The sequence below is a fragment of the Penaeus monodon genome, chromosome 20, assembly GCF_015228065.2.
Source record: "Penaeus monodon isolate SGIC_2016 chromosome 20, NSTDA_Pmon_1, whole genome shotgun sequence".
Lineage (NCBI taxonomy): Eukaryota > Metazoa > Arthropoda > Malacostraca > Decapoda > Penaeidae > Penaeus > Penaeus monodon.
In genome coordinates this window covers 12,638,608-12,638,845 of record NC_051405.1, presented here as the reverse complement: position 1 = coordinate 12,638,845, position 238 = coordinate 12,638,608, and the positions used below count along the sequence as shown (strand labels likewise).

General features: G+C 35.3%; 1 protein-coding gene across 4 annotated transcripts in view; it reads left to right on the top strand.

Moving 5' to 3' along the window:
- The window catches only part of LOC119585636 (mRNA cap guanine-N7 methyltransferase-like), an 11,301-nt gene that overhangs the window by 6,647 nt on the left and 4,416 nt on the right, over positions 1–238 (top strand). For all 4 annotated transcript variants that reach the window (XM_037934307.1, XM_037934306.1, XM_037934308.1 and 1 more), the window contains exon 5: positions 4–185. In XM_037934307.1, the coding sequence (XP_037790235.1) occupies positions 4–185 (182 nt within the window). The remainder of the gene's footprint in view (positions 1–3; positions 186–238) is intronic.

The following is a 238-nucleotide window of genomic DNA, read 5'->3' as shown; positions in this document are numbered from 1 at the left end:
CAGATGCGAATCAAAGATCATTTTGAAAATTCAAATAGAATGGTGGACTTGGTATCATGTCAGTTTGCTTTTCATTATTGTTTTGAAAGTCTCGCCCAGGCAGAAACGATGCTTCGCAATATCTCAGAAAACTTAAAAAAAGGTGGATACTTCATTGCAACAATACCAAATGCATATGAAATAATGTAAGTATTAAAACTTCATCTTAAAAACACATCATCCCCCATGACACCCCCCT